Here is a 22,836-nt window from a genome sequence, read left to right on the forward strand (position 1 = left end):
TAGTTCAAACTCCTGTGTTCAAAGAAATTATGGAAGGACAGCAAAGTCCTTCTTCTTCGTCTCAAAAGAAGACTGCAAAATGTTATATTACAAAAGATATCGAAGATTTGTTTCCCATTGAACCCGAGTGGGATTCGTCTTCTCCTTTCAAAGTTATCAAAAATTATTTTTTTAGAGGATGTCCCTTTGACACTCATAACCCTCTAAAAGATAGAAAATTTTACGAATTAATCCTGATTGAAACAAATTATGTTTTCATAGATCATAACTATGATCTTCAAGATGTTTCAAAAGTCAACTTTTCAAAAATCAAAAGTTTGAAAATAATTACTCATTCCGATTGGGGTTAGCACTCACGCGTCTTAAGAAGGTTCACGGGAGTTTTTTGTCCTCAGAACTATGACTACAAAGATTACATTAATGCTTGGTTCAATACAATGTTCGTTCGAAATTACAGTTATTCATGGTTTATTCATTTTGATAAAAAAATTTTAAAAAGCTTTCCTAAATGGTTTTTATCCTGGTTCAAGTTATTTGGTCATGAAAACTGTATTTTTCCAGAAGCAATTCAAAATGATTTTGAACTATTTTAAAAGAATTTTCATCCTCTTCATGACCAGTATGATCCGTCTTTCAAGCTCCTACTTTTTTTGCTCATATTTCATGATTATCTGGATTTTTTGCTGGGATTATATAATTGTTTCCCTTGAAGAAAACTCAAAACATACTCAAGTAATCATTAAGGTTAAAGCTTTAGTCAAAACCTCACCTTACCTTAGCCTTCCTGATCCAAAAGCATTTATGAAAGAAAACATTTTATCTTGAAGTTTTTTCCATTAACATATAATATATTATATTACTTATATATATATATATATATATCATCATATTAATTAATTTAATTAATTCAACTTAAAAATATTTTATTAATTAATTAATTAATAATTAATCTTGTAGTTGAAGTTCATTAATTTGAATATAGTTATTTTGTAGTTGAAGTTCTTTAATTTGAGTTTTTATTTCTTTTTTTTTTCTTTGAAGATCTTGGATATTTACTGGTCTTTCTTCTTCGACTTTTTAATATTTCTTTGAGAACTAACCATTACAATGATTGAATTAATGTCTTTACAATCACTAATAATAACTAAATAAATAGTTTCTCTAATTATTAACAATAATTGAATAAATAATTTATGCAGCCATTAATAATAATTAATTGAATAAATAATCTTTACGTAATTGAATTCCCGCGCTGCCATGGAGGATCGCTCCTATGCCCGTCATACCACCAACGAGATATCTCCACGTCTACCCCATGACGTGTCTACAAAACTTATATACATAATTCGTCAAAATACCCCTAATATTTTACCAAAAAGACAGAAAAGTCCATATTTTCGAGGAAATCATACGTTTGGGTCACTCGTGGGTTTACTCCACTTCCAAGTCGTCCTGTTCAAGTTCAACGCGACGAAGCTACGGTCTCTGCCCAAAGCTTTAGCCAACGGTGACGAGAACACAGCCCATACCTAAGTCTTAAGCTCTGATCCGATTCTTTTCATCAATGGCCGATCTTGCATGACCTAGAATTCCCCGAAGCACGTTGCATTCTGCCTGGTTTTGGCAATGGATGGTCGTTTCAGATCTGTGTTCTGCGTCTTGTTCGTTCTGGTTTATGCGAGTGTTAGTGGGAGTTTGGTTTTTGGGGAGAATCGTCAGCCCAAGAACGTGCAGGTCGCGCTTCGTGCAAAGTGGGCTGGTACCCCACTAGTTTTAGAAGCTGGGTATGTTAGTTATTTCTTTGTTCTTTTCTTTTCCTATGTTGCTGGGTTTCGGCATTTGATTGCTTTGGTTTTATTTATTGTGAAGTTTCTTGTTTCATATTACATTTTACGTTAATTTCTACCTTGTTTTTATAATCATAGCAGTGGCACGCTGCCAGCTTCTATTGCCGCCATCAATTGGTGGGCTGTCTGAAAAAAATGTGTTAGTTGTAAAGACTCTAGAGACTAGAGAGTGTGACAATAAATAGTGACAAAATTGCTAAGTGGTGACGATAGTTTTCCTAGTAAGAAAAGTTGTGTTATGTGTTATGGCCTGTGCTTGTGCGGTAGAGAGAGAGAGAGAGACAGGAGAAAACAGAGAATGGAGGGAAAGAGAATCCAATTACAAGAAAAAGTTCAAATTGAGGAGTTTGCTGGCAACGGCTACATTGTAAATTTTCTGAAGGTCATAACACAAAAAACATCAGACAATCAGAATGAAAAGTGAAGAGTTTAAGAGACTACAATTTGGGTTTAAAATTTTGTGGAAACTGACTCCTACTTCCCTTGACTTTCCTGACATTCAGCGGCCCCCTCTATTGACATTTCTGAAATAACACTGCATTGAACTTCCCCTAAAATTAGCCAATTTTTTTTTTTTAGTTTTCCAACAATAGCAAATACCAATCACATCACTACATTTTTTGTTCAAAAGGATGATTTTTTTTTTTTTTATCACAATTTGACTTCTTGACCTAGAGAATGATAGGAATTAGGCCCGTTTCCCGTTAATGAAGAGTTCACTTTATGAAGGGTGAAGTTATTTTTTAGTCTTGGTCAATTGACTGAAGAAAATGATGGTTGGTGTGACCTCCTTTCTCAAAATGCATGTTCAAATTCTATATATGTTGCTCATTTCTGATGAATTTGCTGTCTCTAGATTGACAAGTCGAGTAGATGTGATTTTGCAAGCTTGATATTTATAATGTTTATGATCTTTTCATTTAGGAGCTTCCTTTGACAATGATGGGATTTGGGTTGGGATGGAGGAAATGGACTTAGTTTTTTATAAAAAAAAAAAAAAATTTGTTAGGAGACAAAAAGAGAATGCAACAAAGAAAACAAATGATAACTCTTCTTGTTCGAATCTAAACACATTACATAACTGTCTAGTCCCAAATATTCCCCCAAGTACTTCTCAGTGGATTTATACTCCCAAATAGTCTATCCTTGGTAATGGTTGTCCAACCATATTTCTTTGTTCATGTAAAGGTCTTCCATAGGGAATCCCCATTCCCTGTCTTTTTGTCTTAATTCTTAGTAAGATGCTGGGGACGTTTTTGAAGAAGATCTCCTCCATGGCTTCAAATTTGGGGGAAGTGGGGGATACAAATGGGTATATTTCCAGTTTTCCTTTTGTTAATTAAATACCATCACCTTTTGTAGTAGGGTGGAGTGTTATCAAATCCACCCTTAGAACTTAGATGTTTCCTTTGCCTTGAATTAGTCTTTGGCTTTACAGTTAAGGGTTAAAATCTAGTAATCTCCCCCAAGGCTTCCAATATGGCAGCTCACCCCTTAAGGTCTTACTCTTAATAAAGTCCAAATTCCTTTTTTCTTTATAATTATTAGAAAATGGTGTATATCATGATAAATAAGAAAGTAAATCTTCAGTTTGTACTGTTTAATTGCCCATTGTTACTTATGCATACATATAAGCTTTAGATAGTGAAATCAAACCTAGAAATGAAAATATAATTCCTTGTAGAAGACAAAAAAATTTATTTTTGGCATGATGCATGGTGCAATCGGGAAGTTCTCTGTGTTTTATTTCCTGCTCCAGTCAGCACCACCAAACCCATTCCTTTCCTTAGAAATGTGGATGATTGGGAACTCAACCAGTTCACAGACTTTGACAGTTTTCTCTACAGCTTTCAGCACCTTAATAGTACTAATCTTCCAATTTGGGCCTTAGATGAGAAGGGGGTCCTCATTGTTAGATCCTTCTACAGGAAGCTCTTTCATTTGGAGTCAAACAACTTTAATTTCCATTGGACTCAGATTTGGAAGACAGCTGCCCCCACGGGCCCCGCAAAACCTGCCTTTCTTGCCTGGGAGGCAACTCATGGCAAGATCTTGACTTTGGATAATCTGCAAAGGGGTCTGTTAGTTGCCAACAAATATCCCTTTTGCATGGTTGACATAGAATCAGTAGAGCACATTCTCCTTCATTGTACTTGGACCTGGAATCTTTGGAATATGGCGTTGACTCTGATTGGACAATGGTGGGTTATTACTAAATCTGCTAGGGGGGGGGGGGGGGTGGTACTTTGGGCCTGGAAAGGGATTTGGGCAACAAAAGAGAAGAGAAAGACTATGCTTCTCATTCCCCTTTCAATTTTCTTGTGCGTTTGGAAAGATAGGGATAGGAGAGTGTTTAAAAATTCAACCTGAGCACTCCATATCAGCAGTGAGCACTGGTTTACTGTGTTCAATAGCTGGCATAGTGGGACTGTTGTTAATGACTACAATGTAATCTTTGATTTTTGTGACACCCTTCAGGGTGCTTGACTTGCTTTACCACGGGCTGGCATCCCATTGAGCCTTTTCAATGAATTTTTCTTTACTTATAAAATAAAATTTCATTTAAACCGCATTCATTAAACACCTTACAATTCAAAACTTGCTCTTCAACTAAGAGAAGAAGTCCTTCAAAACTAAAATTTTCATTGGATTTTTATTCTATAAGAGAAGGTTTGAAAAGATAAACAAATTAAAATAGAGTAACTGAAACTCATTTGACAAAAGACCTGTTGGTAGGTTGTTTTTTTCTTAACGAAAATCTTCTTTTTTATTTTTTATTTTTTTTGGGGATGGGACGTTGGCTGTTGTGGAAAGGTGATGAGCTCAGCCAATGGAGGTTTAGGGAAGCAAGAGTGATGCAGCACAAGCAAGAGTTATTCTTTCTTTTCTAATTTTATTATATTTTCGTTTGTTCAATTTAGGATGTTTATATAAAGGTCATATCTTTGGAAATCTTGGATATTGTAATTGAGAAAGCAAGATTTTATTGCATTATTATTTAAGGATCTAGACTTTAGTTTATTTATTTATTTAAAATTAGTTTGCTTATCTTTTGAGAAATGTTTTAAAAGGCGCCTTTTATGCCTTTTTAGTTGTGGCTCACACATTTTGAATATGTGATTCTCAAGTTAGATTTGGCTAGAAAATTTTAACTCCATGTTTATGTGAATGGAATGTCATAATATGAGTTGATAACTTGATTTCTAAAACTCTTGAATCTCAACCTTTCCAAAATTATTGAGAGTTGTATCATAGATCTTGAAAATAATTTGAACTTTGTAATGTTATAGCTATCTTTTGTCATGATTTACATAGTGAATTCAAGTTAGAAATTTTTTAATGACCAACAAGTAGTTTGCAAATTATATTTAATCGCTTAATTTTTTCTTTATTTTTAAAAGATATATAATTTATTACATATTTTAATATAAATTTAAATTTCTCAAAAGGCTGACGCCCCAATGCCTTGAGGCTTGCGCCTTACCTTTTAAGGATTAAAACAGGCTTTTAAAACATTGCTTCTAAGCATTGAAGGCCTATACATAGACCTTTGTGTATTAGTTTTAGGGAGATTGGAAAGGAGAATTGCGGTTGGTAGACATTGGCCCTCCATCAAGTGGTGATTTGTAACATTTGTATTTGATAGGGTTTGCAATTTGAACTCAAATTGTCACATATGTCAATGTTTGACAGTATTGTCTCTGAGTTTCCACTTAAAACTTGCATACTGCGATAATTTCAACCTAAATCGCCTTGCATTTGCCACCACCTCCACCCCCACCACCATTCAACATTGACTTCTATTGTCCCTCAATGACTTCCAACAAGCTGCAAGAAAATTAAAAAGAAAATCGTGCAGTACCAGATCCTCCCCTCCAACCCTAAGTGAACCAACTGGGCATCAAAGCCTTTTTTGTTGCAATTTTTCCTAACATAAGCACCTCTTAATCTTCATCGTGAGCCTTACCGGTGTTTGTAAAGACCCTGCAGTTCGCAAACCTTTGTTGCATTTCTCAGCAACTCGTAACAGCTCATCATCGTGGCTCACAACTGCCTATTGCTGTCAGCCTCACTCCTGGACTCTTTGGAGCCGGTTTTGTTCACCACAATCACTTGAAACTTCACATCCGAATCTGTTTCTTTAGTCTCCAAGCATTAGATAGAGCTAGCCAAAACTCTGCATGTCATTGTTGAAATCATTTGCATACACTCCTGGATGAGTCATTGATGCGGGAACAACATCCCTCTTCATCAATCATTGATTCCACTCATTGATGCAATCTTGTTGCTTAGTGTCTTTGCCTATAGTATCGAACTATTAGGTTTGTGGAGTGTCGAATACAGCCCTAACTCTCAATCATGGGCGGATCCACATTTGCTTGAGCATGAGCTATTGCCCCCACTCAAATGACAAAAATCTGCTCATGTTGTATTTGTAAGCTAAAGCTGCAGATTTTTTTAGAACTACACCCACTCAACTTGCTGCTACACGGAGTCTAAGTCCAAATAAACAAAATTTGGGGGCCTATTTTTAAAAGATAAAAAAGAGGATAAGGAATCCAATGTAGTGAAAAGTTTTCTCTAATTTTTATTTTTTAAATTAGTACTCTAATGCTATGATTAAAATGATATTATAATAATGATTAAAAATGAATAAATATACAAAAAAATTATCATATAACATTTTTTTTTTTAAAATAATGTGTTCTGCCTAAGAGCCATAGCCCCCATTGACGCCAGGGTTTAGATCTGACACTACTCTCATTTGGTTTTGATCTAAGGAGGAGGAGAATTTTAGAGAATAGGACTAAAAAAGTTTTTTTTAGTCAGACCAAACCCTGTTTCAATTAGACCGAAATGGACTAGCCAAAGCCAAGAAAAAAAAAACATGATGCTTGAAATTGACCTTGGGAAGTTCTATTTTGAGATGAAAAACCTTGATTCTATGCTTGTTCTTTTATACTGATAGTTGATCCTAATTGCTGTGAATTAGAAGACAAGCCTTCTTTTCTGGCCATTGCAGAGGAGGTAATCTAACAAGAAGAGGTAGTTGAGGAAGTGACTTTTGAAATTGTATGACCACCGTCGGGAGCTTGAGGAAGCTACTATTGAGAATAAAGAATGTCAGGAGTCTGATCCTTAACTTGATTTAATTCATCATTCCAAGTAAACTTTCCAGCTACACCTTCATGAGTTTCTCCAACAACATTCATGTGTTGTTTTGAAGTCGACAAATTGCCATGGTTGTCTTCAAGCTTACTTGCACTATTTATTATTCATCCTTCAAATTTTTAAAATTCAAGGTTGAATTCTTTCTAATAAAGGGAAGAATGATGCAACACACGAGCAAGAGTTATTTTTTAGTTTCCTAATTTTATTGTATTTTTGTTTGTTTTATTTAGGGTATTTTTTTATTAGGGTCATATCTTCAACATTCTAGGATATAATTTATGTAGCAAGATTTTAGGGCGTTAGTATTAAGGAACTATTATTTTAATTTATTTTGGTTTCTTTGCGATTTTAGTTTATTTTGGAAACTAGTATTTTAGTTTATTTAGGTTTCTTAAATTACGTTCCTTGTCTTCCAAGCATTGTAAGGCTATAAATAGGCCCTTATATTAGAATGGGGAGTTAGCGTTGCTGGACGTTGTTCTTGCATCATGTCCCCATTGTCTGGCCCTTCTTGTTCACGTCCAAATTCAGCAAGATGAAATGATCAGATATGATGACTCAACAATAGGAGATAGCATAGACACGAACACTCTTTGGAATAGGTTAGTTAGTTTTGCTAAAAAGACAGTGAAAGAGGTTTTATGGGGTTGGTGGTGGGATCAAGACATCCTAAAAGCTGTGAAGCCAAAAAGGAATGTGGCTTAAGAATGGCAAAAATATGAAAATATGGAAAACCTTGAAGAATACGAAGAGGCAGTAAAAGATGCAGAAAAGACCCTTTGTAAAGCTAAATATAGAGCATATAATAATTTATAAAATAGACTAATACAAAAGAATGGGAGAAAGACATTATTAACTTGCTAGAGCTAGAGAAAGAAAGAAAGACATAATTAAACTTGCTAGAGCTAGAGAAAGAAAGAGCAAAGACTTAGGAAACATGAAATGCATTATGAATGATGATGATGGTGTTTTGGTTAAAGAAGAAGATAGAAAAGAAGGATGGCAAAGTTAGGTTAATATTTAATGAAAGCCATGTAGAAGACAAACTTAGAATTGACGAATGAGGAAAAGGCTATCAAATTGAGATTTATCTATAAAATTAGAGTTAATGAAGGTTGCATTAAAGATGAAAATTGGAAAATTTGTAGGACTTTATGACATCCAATTGAAGTTTTGGAATGCCTAGATGATAATGAAATTATTTGGTTATCTAAATTATTTAACACATTTATCTCTACTAGTCTACTATTAAATGAAGGAAGCTTAGGCAGCTCTCTATCATCCTAATTACTATATTTTCAAATCATGTGTGTATAATAAATTTAATAAATTACTTTTTAATTTAAAAATTTAGTCAAACCTTATGACTTCCTATTATCTTCTTAATTAACTCCTCCTTATCCCCTAAAAATAGTAAATTCTTAAAAATGTGTGAAAATTGAGATAAATCTTCTCATCTCTATATTTTCTCCTAATAATATTAAATTTAAAAAGGTGAGGTGCTCACATCTCAACTTGTAAGTACTAAGAAAATATAAGATGAGTGGAGGAAACACACTTCAATACTTGTATGCAAAAAGGTGATTGTTTTATTTGGTGCCCGACCTGGGGGGGGGGGAGGATAAGGTCTAGGAAGGATGTGCAGATGATATCCAAAGGAATGCTGATGATGAGGGGGATAAGCCTACTGGAAAGGGAAGGGGTTTTGAGAGGATTTATGCACGATGGAAGTCTACTATTAAGTCTATGTGACACCACCTCCTACTGAAGGTTTATATTTCAATGTTTGAGGAGGATGGAATGGGTAAGGAGCAGACAGCGAGGATGGGCTTTTGCCCACACCAGTAAATGAGGTTAATAGGGAGGACTTATAAGCTCAACAATTGTTGGATGGATTAGGATTGTGGCTATTGGTCCCGAAGGCAATGGAGGTTTGCTTTAATGGAGGTAAAAAAAGGAAGTTGAAGAAGCGACAGTGTGAATTAGAAAATTTGAAGTTCTTAGTGAATTAGGATGGCAAGGGCTTAAACAGGGGGTTTCTTATTTGAATTGTTACTTTTCTTTTCTCTTATTTTTTTGGCTTTTTTCTTGTTTATTTTATCTCGAGGATTGTTTATGCTCATTTAGATTGTAATCTCTTTTTCCTTTTCTAATGTATCTTCTTTTAGTATATCTTTGGTTGTAGTCAGGAAATTATTTTCAATTCCCATGGTTTTTTTAATGACATTATATGAGATAAATACCTTTCTTATAACTGATCACATGAAATCCTTGATTTTGAATTCGTATAAATTAAACTAAACTCTTTATTTTGTTTATTTATTTAATGTGAAAACATACTAATTTTCTTGGCCTTACTATTTATACCTGCGCTTTAGCTTACCTGAACACTTTTTCCAATTGTCTAGCATTGAATGACTCCCAGGATTATGTGACAGGGAATTGCTATCAAAAGAATGGAAAGACCTTTTTTGGGAGTTCATTGAGGCCTGGCTACATGCTGAGAATGAGAATGCTGATTCCAATTCAGCCAAGGACTGCTTAAAAAAATTTGTGACATATGGGCGCTCTCTTCTTAATGAACCTTTGGCATCAGTTTTTGAATTCTCTCTCATTCTTCGATCAGCATCTCCTAGATTAGTGTTGTACCGGCAACTTGCAGAAGAATCTCTAACTTCTTTCCCACTAGCTGATGATATTGCCATTGGGGAAATTTCAGAATCAAATGAAAATATGGGAGGAAAAAAGATTGATCCCCTGCTTGAGGGAGTTAACTCAAAAAATCCTGCTGGAAAATGCTGCTGGGTTGATACTGGTGGGGCTCTGTTTTTTAGCGCTACAGAGTTCCTTTTGTGGCTTCACAGCCCTATGGAATCGTAAGAGATTTAAAAAAAAAAAAATTATTTTCATATGGCTGTTATCAATTTCTGAATTCATTTTCATTGTCATATACTGTGCAGTTTGTATCCTTATCTGTTTCTACTTCTTATTTTCAGAGCCAGCGATTCATTTCAGCAGCCTGAACTTTTTGATTTTGATCATGTCCATTATGATTCAAGTATTGGAAGTCCAGTTGCCATTCTTTATGGAGCTCTTGGAACTGATTGCTTTAAGGAGTTTCATGTTATCCTAGTGGAAGCAGCAAAAAAGGTTTGGCACTAAGTGCTAAAGTATATTTTGTTCCCTCTTTCTGTTTATAGGCACACGTATATAATTGTCTGGTGTCACCAAGTTCAGTAACAGCTTTTTTGCTGGGCACCACATGAGGCCATAAAAGATGATCCCAATAGTTGGATTGCATCTCATGACAATGTTGCATTTTTATGTCAGATGGGCCTGGATTGGCACTGTCAAACTTAGAGTATTTTAAGAACATTAAAAAAATATAAGAATTAGAATTAAAATGTTGATTGGGCCCATCTGCAGATGGGAGCGAAATTCAATTAGCAAGCTATGGATATGGGGGGGCCTTTTATCCGATGGCTGGGATTATCATTTGTAACTGCATATAGGCCCCAAAGAAAAGATGTCACCGAAATTGGTGCATGTGCCACCAAACTTGGTGACACGTAGGTTACGTTTGGTTTGTGGACTGCCTATTCTCAGGAATAGATTAGTTTTAGTGGGTAAGTTACACTTAGTTATACAAGATATTATATTGTTACGATGAAGCAAATAACAATGTGAAATATTTTATTAGTCCATAATAAGGAATATACAAGGAATAACTATTCCCAAATTTCATCAGGGGGTTGTCTATTCCTTTTTTATTACATGTTGAATGAAGTAATTAGGAATATATAAGGAATAACTATTCTTTTGATTCCTAAAATTTAAACCATATTCCATCTTATTCCAGTGAGTAGCTATTCCATCAAACAAAATGAGTCGTTAGGTGCTAGCGGGCATTACTGTTTGTGCTCCCACACACAATAGCAGAACATGTTTTGTTTGCAGAATGTGATAGGGTGGCAATAGAATAGTTATTGTATAGCGATATAATGGTTGACAAAAAAGGTAGTATCACTTTTAGCGAATGACCATGCAAAAGTTGATGTTGTTCCAACCAACAAAGAATAGCATAAGAATATATTTGGAAATAGTCATTCATTGTATATTCCATACACCCAACTTTTGTATGGTTATTTATCTCGAACTTGTTTGTTTGTCTGCTCTTCGTTTTCTGTTTGTTTTGCAAACTATTATATATTCCTATTCCAAATCCCATTTCATTCTGCAAACCAAATGTAACATGAGATTAGCGAGTGAGCCAAGCCTTCTTATATGAGCAAACATTAATGGAGTCCACCTGCAATTCTAGTAAGGGATGCCCATAACTTATATTCTGCAAGCTAATCGAATTTGGATACCATTTGGTAACATATGGGATCCAAGAAAAATAGTCAAAATTAATGTGTTTTTAAAATTTAAGCAACATAGTCAAAATTAAAGTAAAAAAAAGGGCAGCCCGGTGCACAAAGCTCCTGCGTATGCAGGGGCCGGGGAAGGGGTGGACCACAATGACTTAAATTTTTGAAGGAGATGCTTCTCAACCATTTTTACTGGGTTAAGCTTCTTATCTAATTCTAATGGGATAGAACCTTTTCAGTTATATTACATGGACCTTATATATACTCCCTGATATACGACCGAATGACTTGCTCATAATAGCATGCCATATTTGTGTGTGCATGCATGCCTATAAAGCATACGATTACATGAAAATTTAGAATTAATCCATAGCATAGAACATACAATGAGTAATTGTTCCCGATTTTACTATGGGAATGTCGATTGTATGATGGAATAGCATAGAATTTTGCATGTGTGATTTTTTTATAAATTAATATATCCCTATATAATTTTTACTACATTCCGATCTTGCTTCATTCTATTCCTAAGAATAGAAATTCTGTGAACAAAATGTAACTATAGTATCTACTTTATCTTCTCTTGTCCATCACTATCATTTATTATTTTATTTTTAAATTTTATTTTGTCTTCTACATCCACCACCTTGTTCGTTTACCGTTCTCTTCCATTTTTTAATGCATATATCTAACAGTGATGCTACACGATGTGCAATTAACCACACATTAGACAAACAGCCCCTTAACCACTGGCACCAACCTTCACCAAAACCCTTTCTCACAGAAATTTTATCGAACAATCTCCGACTAACTCTGTCCTTGGCCTTCTCAAAATCCAATTGAAAAATGAAACCCCTCTTCTTTCTCCTACAAATATCCTCCACTTCATTTGCCACCAAAATAGCATCCATGAGTCGTCTACCCCCCCCCCCCCTCTCCCACAAAAGCACTCTTAGTTGTTAATATAGTCTTATCAAGCAGAGCATTCAGCCTATTGACTAAAACTTTGGTGATAATATGAACACTAGAAACTAGACTAATAGATCTGGTGTCCTTTACCTTAATGGATCTAGATTTCTTAGGCGTGAGAGTAACAAAAGTGAAATTAATGCTCTTACTAAGAATCCCATTCCCATAAAATTTGGCAAAGACTTTAAGCAAGTCATCCTTAATAAGATTCCAGCAATCTTGAAAGAAAGCTAAATTAAAGCCATCTGGACCTGGAGCCTTATTCCTCTCCATCCAAAAAACTGCCCCCTCAACTCCTCATCAAAAGGTCTCTCTAACAAAAGCATCTGATCCGTTACAATGAGGGAAAATATGATTAGTTCTTTTTTCCTCAGAATAAAGATCACGAAAAGAATTGTTGATCTCAAAGGCAATCCTACGTGGATCGGTAATAGTTCTTCCTCCCCCCACCTCCAACTCCCTAATCATATTTTCCCTCATTTTCCGTTAGCTAGACTATGGAAAAAACCAGTATTACAATCACCTTTTCTGACCCATTTAAATTTGTTCTTTTGCCTCCAGCTCCTCCTTTCTTTGAAAATCACCTCTTCCATTTCATTCTTTAGAGAGGTCCTTTTTTCCTTCCTCACTCTTTGAGAGATTAGTCTCCTTTTCCTTTCCATCCGAAAATTCCAGCTCACCTTAAATGCTGGATTTTTTAATTTTAACATCACGATACAGCTTTTTATTCCAAATTTCCAATTTCTCCTACTCCTTTTTATGTCCTCTTCGCCATAGCTCCTCACTAATGGCTTAAAAGAAGCTTGGTCCAGCCACGTATTCTCAAACATAAAAGGAGCAGGACCCCATGACACTCTACTTGATTCTAGCAAAATAGGGTAGTGATCAGAAGTAGGTGTTGGGAGAACAGTTTTGAGAACGGTTAGAGAATTTTGTCATCCCAATGACTACAAAACAGGAATCTATCCAGTTTACAAGCCACTGCCATAGCCGGTCCCCCAAAGACTTAGTAGCAGTACTCGAAGGAAGATCTCTCAGGCCACACTCCATAATAAACAAGTCAAATTGCTTCATACTAGCATCAACTCAGCTCCCCCACCCACACTCTCCTTTTTTTTTCTCCCCTAGAAACCCCACAGCATTAGAGTCACCCCCCACTACCCAACTAGGGGAGTAAGACCTAAAAATGTAATAAAGATCATTGCAGAAAAGTAGTCATAAGAGTTGGTCTAGGTCCATATACAGAGGATGCCCACCATTGTCCTCTCCCTTTCACTTTGAAAAGAATAGAAAGGGGAAATCCCTCGTTCAATCATCTCTATTTTAGTTTCCTGTATCATAACAATATCCAAGAAGTACTTAAACAAAACTTCCTTGATCATGCTCCTCTTCCTCACACCCCCTAAACATCTCACATTCCAATTGATAATATTCATATCTTAACACGCTTACCGCTCTTCCCCAGCCCCTTGCCACCCTTATAGTTAATAGAAGAGACCAAATTTTAATTCGTTTTGGACTTTCTTTTCTTCCTCTTGTAGGTCCTGCAGCTCAAACCCAAACTCTCCTCCTTATTGAAGGGTCCACTAGTTTCAGGCCCAGTATCTTAGGAGTTTGTGCGGGTTAAATCTTTAACTTTTCTCTGACCTCCCTCATACCTAAACCCACGGCCCTCCTCCCTACAAGAATCCTCCTTTTGGCATGAAGTATTAGAAACCAGAAGAGGCTGAGCTAGAAGGGGAAATATTCCATTACTAGTTCTGGAGAAACACAGATCCCCTGAAGAAGCGCATCTACCATTTCATCATTATAACCCCCAGCACCTAAGGAAGAAACATTCAAATTACTCACATGAAGGAGATCAAGATGGGTTAGAAGGCGAACACCCCTTACCATTTATGGCAATCAATTTATCTGAAAAATGATTAATAGAATCTTTACCTGCCTGCGTACACACAGGATCCTGATGACATTCTTTCTTCATTGCTGTGAGGTGTTTCCAATGAGTGCATTGCCTCAAGCCAATCAAATCATTGTCTCCATTCATTTCAAATAGTTGAAATAGACCCCTCTCGTTAGCAAGTTTGAACTCAGCTCTTAGCTGGTCAACTGACAGTTCCTTCTCTGATTCACACATACCGCTCATATCATCCTCCAAATCAAATGAAGAGTCAAAATCTGTTTCCTCTTTAAAAGTAGCCTTCTGATTCTCCTTAAAATCTGACTTTATAAGAGAACATTGGTCAGTCAAATTAGGTTGAAATCCCGTAAGCCAATCCAAGAGTTTCTGATTGAACTAGAGCTTTCCTCCCTGCTGTGAAAAGGATCATCAGTCGCTGAACCTTTACCATCTGCTCTGCCTTTCTTTTTAGTGACTGCAGCCTTCTGTCCATCATTACAAATCAGCCATCATGAACATGAATACCCTTCTCTCCTCCCTCAGTTCTGGTACGCTTCGTGCCAGCGGTTGGAGCACACCTGCTGGACTTTTAGAAGAAGAGGCCCTCTTCTTTTCGACCCACACCAGTTTGGTCTTAATATACCCTATGGACTTGAGCCTCTGAACATAAGGCCCACTTGTTTTCAGCCCTTTAAGCCCACTATGATTTTAAATTTGTTTATGGTAAAATGCTCTGGAATGCTCTGTAATGCTTTTCCAAAAGCAAAAGACCCAATTTTCTGGAATGCTCTTTAATGCTTTCCCAAAACTAGAAGTTTCAAGTCAATTCAATTAAGTACTCTCTTCCAAGGTATCACACATAAAATGTGATTTTGATATATAGATATTTCATATTTTGTATTTAATGCATATTTATATAAATATTTAAATACGTAATCATATATATGATATCATGGGTTTTCAAAACCATGCTATCTACCATCCTAGTTGAGAAGAAAATTTGTACTTTTATCTGGTCCATTCTTGAAAAGTTATTTGGGTGTTCTCTCTTCTTAAAGCACGCATTCATCGTTTTAAGATCTGGCATGGTCAAGTCTAAGATCGTATCACCAGACTTAATACCTCCATATCCATGTCCTCTATGTGTCCTCTCAATCCCTTTATTGGCCTTCCATTGTGACCATTCAAATGCGCTCTGAATATTTTCTCACTTCCTAATATATTTTTGTGTCTATACGCACAGAAAGAGAGAACAGAATGATGTTAAGCTTTCTTCTAACCGTTGTGTCAATTACCTTGACCCCTTTCCCAAGTGTGTGTACCCTGAGTTTTGAGTTGCTAAACTAATCTAGTAGCCTTTGCCCCCCCAAACTAGCTTCTTTACTTGCTCACATCCATAATAATGCGGGAACCCTCAAATATTTGATATGGTGCTTACAAGCTGTCATGTTGCTTCAGGGTGACTACCGAGCCCAGCCTTCTTTTCGATACTCCTAGGTGGTAAAAATGCAATATGTTGTAATATTAATTACCTCCAGTTTTTGGAAATTGGAAAGGTGTTGATCATTAGTTGGAGGATGTTCGGGATATTAGCAATTTAGATTCCAATCAAGTTTGTTGAGTAAAAAGTGTGTCTAGGACTGTAAATGGTTTGGAAGGTGGTGCGGAAAAGAGTAAAAAAGAAGAAATGTGGTCGGGAGAATTTTGATGATTGTCATTTTTATCTAATAAATTTGAAGGTAATAAGGTTTATGCATGTTGAAAGGCAGCTTGTTTGGGTGCTGAAATGAAGAAGATATTTGAAGGAAAAAGAGAAAATTTGGGTGACTTAACAACAAAGTTACTAAGGGGAGGTTCTAATGGAGATTTCAGTATTGGGGAAGTCTCTAATGCTGAGAAGAATGTTGGATGTAGGAATGAGAATAGTAACGGCATGGTGGTTAAGAAATGGGGTGATTTTTTAGACTCAGAAAGTGATGTTAATAGTGATTTTGATTGTAGTGGAGGTTTGTTGTTGGCTGAGATCTGAGAACAATACAGCTATATTTTTGATTCCTGTGACGAAATAGATTTATCTTATGGCCATCCATCTCTGTTGGAAGGTTTGGAGGGGGTTTTTATTTTTCATAATAATGGGTTGGTAAATAAATTTCTTTGTGCGGATGGAATTTTACCTACACCAGTGGAGGAGATTCTGAAGGAGGAGTTGGAAGCTCAAATTCTTTTGGATAAAATGGACTTAAAGTTGAGTGATATTGGAGGGAATGACGTGCACTTGGATGGTGGCAAAAGTTGAAAGGTGAAGGGGTAGAGGATATTAATGAATTTGTAGAGTTCGGTAAATTATGATGGAAAGGGTTTGAGAGGATGGTTTCTTTGTTAAATTTGTTTAGCTTTATTTTGGGATCTTGTGTTCTCTTTGTTTTCTTTTTGCCTTTTCCCTTTTGTAAGTGTCTTTTTGTGGTGGACTTCTTGTCCCCGCATGCTGTTACTTCTCGTCTTTCTATCTAACATATGTACTTTTGTTATAAAAAACACACACACACACAATACGTTGTTAGAAGGGGACAGCCTGTTGGAAAGTTTCCAAATTTATCCAGTCAAGTCTCCTTGATTATAGGAGAAATTTCTGTAATTATGTAAATATTCTTAGGAGATATTCTAGGATATATTCTTAGGAGATATTCTAGGAGATTTGTTAGCAATTGTCATTTTTTATTTTGTTATTCTTTCCTTTGTTATTCTTTCCTTTTAGATTATCCTTGTAGTCTATAAGACATTCAGATTGTACCATATTTTAAAATAATAAGAAATACTGTTTTCAATTCTTCTCCACTTCTAGATGGTATCAGAGCCTGGTTTTCTTTTCCTTTCGGCAGTCAGCCTCTAAAACCTAGGCCTTATTGCCTTAACCCTGTTCAGCCTCCATTATGTCTGAAATTTCCGAAACTTCCACCATGGCCAGACCTGAACCTGTGGTCAACACCAAAATTGAAAATAGTATTTCATATTATTTTAAAATAAGGTACAATCTGAATCTCTTATAGACTACAAGGATAATCTAAAAGGAAAGAATAACAAAAGGAAAGAATGACAATTACTAACAAATCTCCTAGAATATCTCCTAAGAATATACCCTATAATATCTCCTAAGAATATTTACATAATTACAGAAATTTCTCTAATAATCAAGGAGAGTTGATTGGATAAATTTGGAAACTTTCCAACACTCCCCCTCAAGCTGGTTTGAAGATGTCTTCCATAGCCAGATCAAATTTTCAAATTGCTTTCTGGTAGTCCTTTTGTAAGTATATCTGCTACTTGTTCAATAGTAGAGATATAGGGTAAACAAATCAGTCCACTGTCCAGATTCTCCTTTGTAAAATGCTTGTCGACCTCAACATGTTTTGTTCTATCATGAAGCACTGGATTGTGAGCAATGGGTATGGCAGATTTGTTATCGCAATACAGTCTCATAGGTAGTGGATTAGTGACTTTCAATTCTTCCAATAATTTTTTAATCCACAACACTTAACAAATTCCATGAGCAACTGCTCTAAATTCTGCCTCTGCGCTACTCCTAGCTACCACATTTTGTTTTTTGCTTCGCCATGTGACCAAATTTCCACCAACAAAGGCACAATAACCAGAAATAGATCTTCTATTGGTTATAATCCCAGCCCAATCTGCATCAGTGTATACCTCAACTTGTAGATGTCTATGGTCTTCAAACAATAGACCTTTTCTTGGAGTTCCCTTTAAATATCTCAGGATTCTATAAACTGCATCAAAGTGGTCAGGCCCTGGTGAGTGCATGAATTGGATTACCATACTGACAGCAAAGGCTATGTCAGGACGTGCATGTGATTGATAAAGTAGCCTTCCAACCAATCTTTGATACTTGTCTCTATTGGTTACTTCTTCAGGCTTGGCAGGTTGTAGTTTAAGATTAGGCTCTATAGGTGTCTCAGCTGCTTTACACCCTAGTAAACCTGTTTTTCCAAGCAAGTCAAGCTCATATTTCCTTTGTGAAACAAAAATACCGTTTCTTGACCTTGCAAATTCCATACCGAGAAAATGCTTCAAGTCACCCAAGTCTTTAATCTCAAATTCATTAGCAAGCATCTGTTTTAATTTCTCAAGTTCCTTGCTGTCATCACCTGTCAAGATAATATCATCAACATAGACAATTAGAATAGCAACCTTCCCTTCACTTGAGTGCTTATGGAACATGATGTGATCAGCTTGACCTTGGCTGTAACCATGACCCTTTACAGCCTTCCCAAAGCATTCAAACCAAGCTCTCAGAGATTGCTTGAGCCCATACGATGATTTTTTCAATTTACACACCTTATCTCTGCCAAGATTACCTTCAAAACCTGGTGGTAATTCCATAAACACTTCATCCTCTAGATCTCCATTTAAAAAAGCATTCTTTACATCCAACTGGTTTAAGGGCCAGTTAGAATGTACAGCTAAGGAGAGTAACACTCAGACTGAGTTTATCTTGGCCACTGGAGTTTCTTGATATTCAATTCTGTATTATATCTCTCAATATTGCCATCAGCCTTGCATTTAAACACCCACTTGCAACCTACAGTTTTCTTTTCCTTTGGTAAATCAACAATTTCCCAAGTACTGTTGTTCCGTAGTGCATTCATCTCTTCAAGAACTGCTAACTTCCTATCTAGATGACCCATAGCTCCTGAATGGTGCTTGGAAAAAAATAGGTGAGAAATATTGGATGTAAAGGCCTTATGATTATGAGAGAGTCTATGGTATGATAAATATTTGGCAATGGGGTGTGGTACAGGTTCTAACTCCTTTCCTAATGGCTATAGGTACATCAAGGTCAGTAGATTGATCAACTGGAAGTGTTAGGATTACCCGGGATTTCCAATTGACCAGTTTTTGGAGGTGATGATTGATTCTGCTCTGAAATTGTAGGATGATCCTTATTATTAGAATGATACCTGCCTCTAGTATAAACACGAAGCCCAGAAGAGGGATTATTCTGTAGCAATTCTCCCCCTGTTTGTGATTCCCTTATGCTTTGTACAAGCAGATTGGGATTTCCATTTTTTTCACTATTTAAAATTTCAGTTCCTTGAATGTTTTGTAGAGGGATGTCAATGTCAAAGAAAACATTAGGCATTGGTATAGAAGTTTGCTAAAACTGATCTTCACTACTCTCTCTCTCCCCCTGAAGATAGTTTTGGTTAAAGTAAGGCTGATTTTCAACAAAAACGACATCCAGCTTAAAGATAAGCCTCTCTTTGCCCCTCCTCACATCCTCTACTGCCTCGTTGGCCACCAAAACAATGTTCAAGATCTGTTTCTTTTATGAAGGCATTCTTGGTTGTGGCCATTGTATCTCTTAAAACCCCTCTCAACATCATAGATAAAATTTTAGACAAATATTTTTAAGTTTTAGTAACCATGCTAATAGGCTTGAAATCCCTCACCCTCATTGATCTCTCCTTTGGAATGAGGGTAAAACAGTTGAGATCACACCATTACCACCACCCCATTTCTATGGAATTCCTCAAAAGACCTCATAATGTCCTTTTGTAGCATCTCTTAATTCTCCTGAAAAAAGGCCATCATGAAATCATTAAGGGTTTTCTCCTTACCCATTTCAAACACTGTCTTAAACTTCAACTTTAAAAGGCTTCCCAAGCTACTGATTGGAATTTGTGTACTTCAGTTTTTTCATTAGTTTAAACCCCTTCCATCCTTAAACCAGACACTTCCCCCACCAAACCCTCACAAATGAGGGATGTGTCAACCACATGTTCTCTAATCTAAATGCTACGGGATTTCACTACCTCAAGTTGGGATCAAGGAGCATTGGACAAATGATTTGAGACAGATATCGCAATGGCCTACATTATGTTTTGAAGGAAGTGTTCCCACACGGTGAATAATAATGTATCAATATGTGAGGAAGCTTGTCTATCTCTTGATTTCCTATACTATCTAGGTAAATGGCTATGACTAAGAGGAATATCCTTGGGCCCATAGTCTCATATGAAGAAATGAAACCTCCTTATGCTACTAGTGTCCCGGGAGCCCCCATAGTGACATGGAAATCACCCCCAACCACTCACCGCAGGCTACACAAATTGAAAACACCAACTCTTCAAAAAAAGACACCATATTGAGGAAGAATTTGGACCATAAACAAATGTAAACCACCACACCTTAGAACCTCTACAGTTGAGCAAAACTGAAAGAGAGAAAGACCCTACTAAACAATCCTTCACAGAAGCTACCCTGGAGTCCCAAATTATAATTTGACCCCCTGAGACACTCGAAGAGGGGAGAACCATACAATTTCCCCCCCTCAATTCCTAGATGCTACGAATAAAATGTGTCAACTTCTTGATGCTTAGTCTCTTGTGGGAGTAGGATATCATGCTTATTCTTATTAATTAGCTCCTTTTAACCATTCTTCTCTTCCTACCTCCCCTTACAACCTTCACATTCCAAGACAAGTTCTTCATTTGAGACTCTTAGGGGCCTTGGACAACCCACATTCCTTCTCATAATTAACCAATGAAGCTAGTCATCCCAACTACCTAATCAATGTCTTAGATTTTTTCCTAACCTTAGGGGTCCTTTGCCCTTAGGCTAACTCTCTCCCCACTAGAGCTCACCAGAACCCAACTCATATAGGAGATCCTACGCATCTTGGTATTCCCTCTCATCGTCTAAAAGGTTCGCAAAACCCCTCATTGGCACTCCTTATGGCACAATGGTGATAAAAAAATTGTTTGGGAGAGCATCAAATTCTTGGAGAATTCTATCAAAAGAGACTTTGTTTACCTGGTGGGCCTCTGGTTGGTTGTTGCTGAGGCATTGACTCCAGACTTGGGTTGGAGATAGGGACCATGGAAAGCTGGGTTCCGATGGAGAAAGACCAGGTTCTATTTGATTTGAAACATCATTTGAACCTGTGCTTCCCTGAACAGAATTACCCCAATCTTTGTTAGACTCAGCTGCCATTTAGCCTCTGCAATCTGCCCCCTTTGTGCCTTGCAATTTGTTTGTTTACCTCATCTTTGACTTCATCCTTGTGCAGTCCTCTGACGGTTCAAGGTGTAGGTAGGCAGTTGCAAGTCTTAATCCTGTGAGATCCTCAGACTTCCTAGAACTTGATCTGCATCTCTTGATTGCCGTTGGCCACAATGCTTGAAGTGCCTATGGTTCTTTCCTGCTTTCTTGTTTACACATGCCCAAGTGGTCTGCCCTTGGGTGAGGCATCCTTATTGGACGTGGGAGCCCCCAGCATCAGTGCCGCTCTATAACTCAGATGAGCTTTTGTATGGGCCTCTTCCATCCGTTGTTGGGCTTCTCCTCTCCGTTGTTGAAGACCCCCTTAGCCCATCTTAATATTGGGCTTGATTGTCTTGTCAACCTGCGTGATCCCTTTATTGGGCCTGAATGCTTGAAGATCAGGCATACTTGTGCTGGCTAACTCATTCAAGTTTGAGTAACTTACCTGAAGTGGGTATTTGCCTTCTGTATCTGTACCCCTTGTGTCAGTTTTTCCATTGTCTGCAACTCCCCCTTCACGAACCACTGCCCTGGAAATTCTCCATTTCCGGTGATGCTGTGATTCAAATCTTGAAAAGACTGACCGTGTTCTGCCCTCATTCATGGAGCCACAGTCCCGGCACTGCGACATTTGTTGTGGGTTGGCTAGACTTCTCTCCTCTGCTTTCCTGTGTGCTGCTTCCCAAAATTTCTTTGAGCCCAATGCCTCTGCTCCATCTGGTAAGAATGTTCTCTGGATGGCCCCCTTAACAGGTATGTACTCTTTCCATCAATATGAATCACACAGAGGCATTAATTCTCAAGAGAACTAAGACGACATGGTTGGGCGCCTAAATGTCTTCACCCAAAGATTCAAAGCTTTTGAGAAAATAAACCATCGTATATCCTTTGACAGCCAGCGACGTTCCTCAACTGTGAATGTTATGGAGAAGAAGCCGCTCTTGGTTTTCTCTCTAATCCTCCAAGTACTCCCTTTTCATTCAACCAGGAACTATTTTCTATTGATCTAAACAGAGCTCTGTGCTTCATTGTCCCAATTTGGAATGATATTGGCTGGCTTTGAGATGCTGGGTTTGGAAGGATTCAGAGAGAGAAAAGCAATTCTGGTTATGTATTAGGGAAAAAGAACAAACATAGGAGGTAGTGATGTGAGGATCTTTGATGAGAGGTTCTTATTTAGGGATGAGTGTTGTAATAGAAGCAGTTCTGGTTGTGTAAAAGGGCAAAAATTACAGTAGAAGGATATGGTATGAGGAACTCTGGTGAAGGGTGCTGCATTAGGGATGATGTTGTCCAAGGCAAGATCACAAGGAATTGTACTTGGTTACTTGTGGATCTCCCCCCCCCCCCCGCGATTTTTGCCCATTGAATCCACCTTTAAAAATAACTTGACCATCAGCACCATCCATGACTTTGGAGGTTCACAGTGGAGTGTGAACATCTTTGGAGAAAGATTATTGTCACTAATTGTGGCACTGATCATAACAAGTGGGTTTGGAAATGTGGGCTGGGAGGAGTT

The 22,836-nt window shown here is 37.1% G+C and overlaps 1 protein-coding gene across 1 annotated transcript in view; it reads left to right on the plus strand.

Annotated features, from left to right (window-relative positions):
- The first annotated feature begins 1,432 nt into the window (after positions 1-1,432).
- LOC131164609 (UDP-glucose:glycoprotein glucosyltransferase) overlaps positions 1,433-22,836 on the plus strand; it is a 133,680-nt gene continuing 112,276 nt past the window's right edge. The window contains exons 1-3 of the mRNA XM_058121914.1: positions 1,433-1,784; positions 9,458-9,895; positions 10,016-10,169. Coding sequence (XP_057977897.1) covers positions 1,627-1,784; positions 9,458-9,895; positions 10,016-10,169 — 750 coding nt within the window. The 5' untranslated portion in view covers positions 1,433-1,626. The remainder of the gene's footprint in view (positions 1,785-9,457; positions 9,896-10,015; positions 10,170-22,836) is intronic.

This window comes from Malania oleifera, chromosome 9 (genome assembly GCF_029873635.1).
Source record: "Malania oleifera isolate guangnan ecotype guangnan chromosome 9, ASM2987363v1, whole genome shotgun sequence".
Taxonomy (NCBI): domain Eukaryota; kingdom Viridiplantae; phylum Streptophyta; class Magnoliopsida; order Santalales; family Ximeniaceae; genus Malania; species Malania oleifera.